Source organism: Watersipora subatra, chromosome 5, assembly GCF_963576615.1.
Source record: "Watersipora subatra chromosome 5, tzWatSuba1.1, whole genome shotgun sequence".
NCBI lineage: Eukaryota > Metazoa > Bryozoa > Gymnolaemata > Cheilostomatida > Watersiporidae > Watersipora > Watersipora subatra.
In genome coordinates, this window is record NC_088712.1 from 65,082,421 (window position 1) to 65,085,164 (window position 2,744).

General features: G+C 43.4%; 1 protein-coding gene across 1 annotated transcript; it reads right to left on the reverse strand.

Moving 5' to 3' along the window:
* Positions 1-237: 237 nt before the first annotated feature.
* Positions 238-2,234, reverse strand: LOC137397594 (uncharacterized). The gene is made up of 2 exons (XM_068083889.1): positions 1,859-2,234; positions 238-1,619 (listed from the first exon to the last, which is right to left on the reverse strand). The coding sequence occupies exons 1-2, from the start codon at positions 2,232-2,234 to the stop codon at positions 238-240; spliced, it is 1,758 nt and encodes a 585-aa protein (XP_067939990.1).
* Positions 2,235-2,744: the final 510 nt, after the last annotated feature.

The window sequence follows — 2,744 nt, forward strand, 5'->3', positions numbered from 1 at the left end:
TATGGAAATCCTCACATAGCTAGAAATATTGTGCCAAACTAATAGGGAAGGCCATTCTCTCTGAGAGTCTGCTTGTTCCACCAGTGATATTCGGTGATGGAAGCTTTAATAAAATGTCACTGTGGTCGACTAGTGCTAAGTCTTCTGGCTCTGATTTAACAAATGTAGGCTTGGCACCAGGAACAGAAAGAACGACACACTTAATGTCATATCAGAACTCTCCATCTCGACGATGATTCAAACATAGTGCTTTACAAGCTTCTGTTTGCCAGTAACTGTGAACTTTACAAGCACATAATCTCCGGTGTTATATTCTGTTGAATTCGTTTCACTGTCCATTTCGACAACCCCATTATCTCCGTCATCCTCGCTAGTGTCCTCTTTCTCAAGCCTAGTGTTCAATTCGACCTCTTGGCGCTCATCCTCACTGCTATCACTGACCTCCACATCCTGAATAACCTTCTTCACTCTTTTAGATGTTTTCTTGGCCCTCTGTTTGTTGCGTTCCCTTTCGAGTCTTTCTTTTACTGGGGTGTCTGTCAAAACTAGTGACTTTGCAGTTTTCCTTTTTCTTTGGTTTTGTCGTGGAGGGGCTTTCGGGAATGGCTGTACTTCTAATGGTGTAAGGTCTTTAGGGGTAGCTACAACTTGGCTGGTTGATGGGGATGAATAGACTGGCTCTGCTGGTAGTGCTTGGTTCACTGCAGGAGCTGCTATCGGATCATCCTGGCTGGTAGATGGTGTAACCAAGTTCTCGGGAGCTGGACAGTTTGTGACTTCTGAGGCGAGATACATGTCGTCACCAAAAATGTCTGGCTTATACGGAAAGACACCAGACACATGAAAACCGGATAAGATATTCGATGGTGTAAATGCCCTGTTGAAGCTCTCACCGAGTAAGGCGCCGATCTCATGTATGGATATTGTCCGGGCAGGATTATTCAACATCCAGCGCGTACAGCTGTCATTGTAGTAGCGCTTTAGGGGGCCATAAACGGTGCGGTCTAAAGGCTGTAGCTTGTGACTACAATGGGGAGGGAACGTTAGTAAAATAATGCCTTTCTCTTTAGCGGACTCTATGGCTGAAATAGATACATGACTTGTATGATTGTCCATGAGTAGCAGCACGGGATGCTGATGAGAACATTTAGCATGCTTAGCAAAGTGCTCCAGCCATTGTAGAAATATCTCCTGATTCATCCAACCAGATACATGAGCGGCACCTCTGCTTCCAGGTGGGGTGCCATTTAGCATGGAATTCTTGAAGTTGACTCGTGGGAATATGAGGAATGGTGGGATAAAGGAACCTTGAGCATTGATGGAACCAACAAGTGTTACAAGAGTACCTCTTTCAGCAGAGGTAGCGAGACCAACTGGTTTGGAGTTTTTGCGTGCAATAACTTTAGGAGGCTTGTGAACGGTAGTCAGAGCCGTTTCATCCATATTGTAAATTTGATTGGCCTCAAATTTATACTTCAGAAGTACAGCTTCTAGGTTAACAAAAAATGCCGATACATTACTTCGATTAAAGCTAGTGGCCCGACTCAGACTCGTAGCTTCGGGTGTGCGGACTGACAAGTTGGGATGCCTTTTCATAAAAGAGTATATCCAGTTCTCCCCTGAAATCACAAAATGAGCTTTCTTCAATGAACAACCATAGACCTCAATTTAACGGCCTACTATGCACATAGGCCTAGATATTTATAAGGCTACATTCAGATTTAATAAAACGGTATGAATATTTTTATTTAATCTGTGTTTGTTTTCTACTCTTTTCTTCAGGTCATTCTAAAGAACAGAGATAGCGAGAAGCAGATAGGGCTATTAGACTAGTTTTTTTTATAAATTAGGTACTAACCTGCTTTCTCGTTTTTATCCCAGAGGATTGGGTATTTTAGATTTAGTTTTTTCGCGTATTCATACGCGAATTGGCGCATCATGACTTTGGTGAGGCATGCGTGGTGTTTTGCTCCCTCAACAAGGTATGACTCCAGCATTACTTCGTGTTCAGTGGAAAACACACGTCTATTGTCCCAACGTGGTTGGTATGTAACACTAGCATCTCCAGCCTTACGTCGCTTCGTCACCGCTCTTGCCAGGGTTGACTTCGGAATGACATAACTTTCAGATGCGGCTCTTAGGCTTAGCTTGCCATCAATAACTTCTTTGATAGCTAATTCAAACACTGAATCAGCAATCTTTCCTTTGGCGCTGGTTTTTCTTTTTCGAACCATCGTTCCTACAATGTTATCATCACGGCTTACATAAAATAATGTTCGGGGCACAGCGGGACACGCAACGGGGCACAGTGGGACGCGTCCCACAGTGCCCCGCCAGCTTTTGTCCCACTGTGCCCCGCCTGATGATAAATTGGCTTTGGTGTCATATCTCCCAGAAAAAAAACAGCGGCTACACTTGTAATATATAGGGGAATTCTGCATAAAAAGCTACTATGACTAGCATTCTTAACATTTGGTCATACAAATTCTAGTGCCATTTATGAAACATTTTCCCTGGGTGCAAATATTTACTTTTTTGGTGAAAATCTACATTTTTACTCACCTTGTCTAAAATAGGTCCAGCATGGAGATGAGAACAAAATGGCTTCCCTATGATGTAATTTCCTGTAAGTTTTCCCATGCTAAAGAATGAGAACAGAACACAACTCCCAATAATGACACTGTCCCACAGTGCCCCGTGTCCCAAGGGCCCCCGTCTCCCCTACACCATGACTTTGCATTATG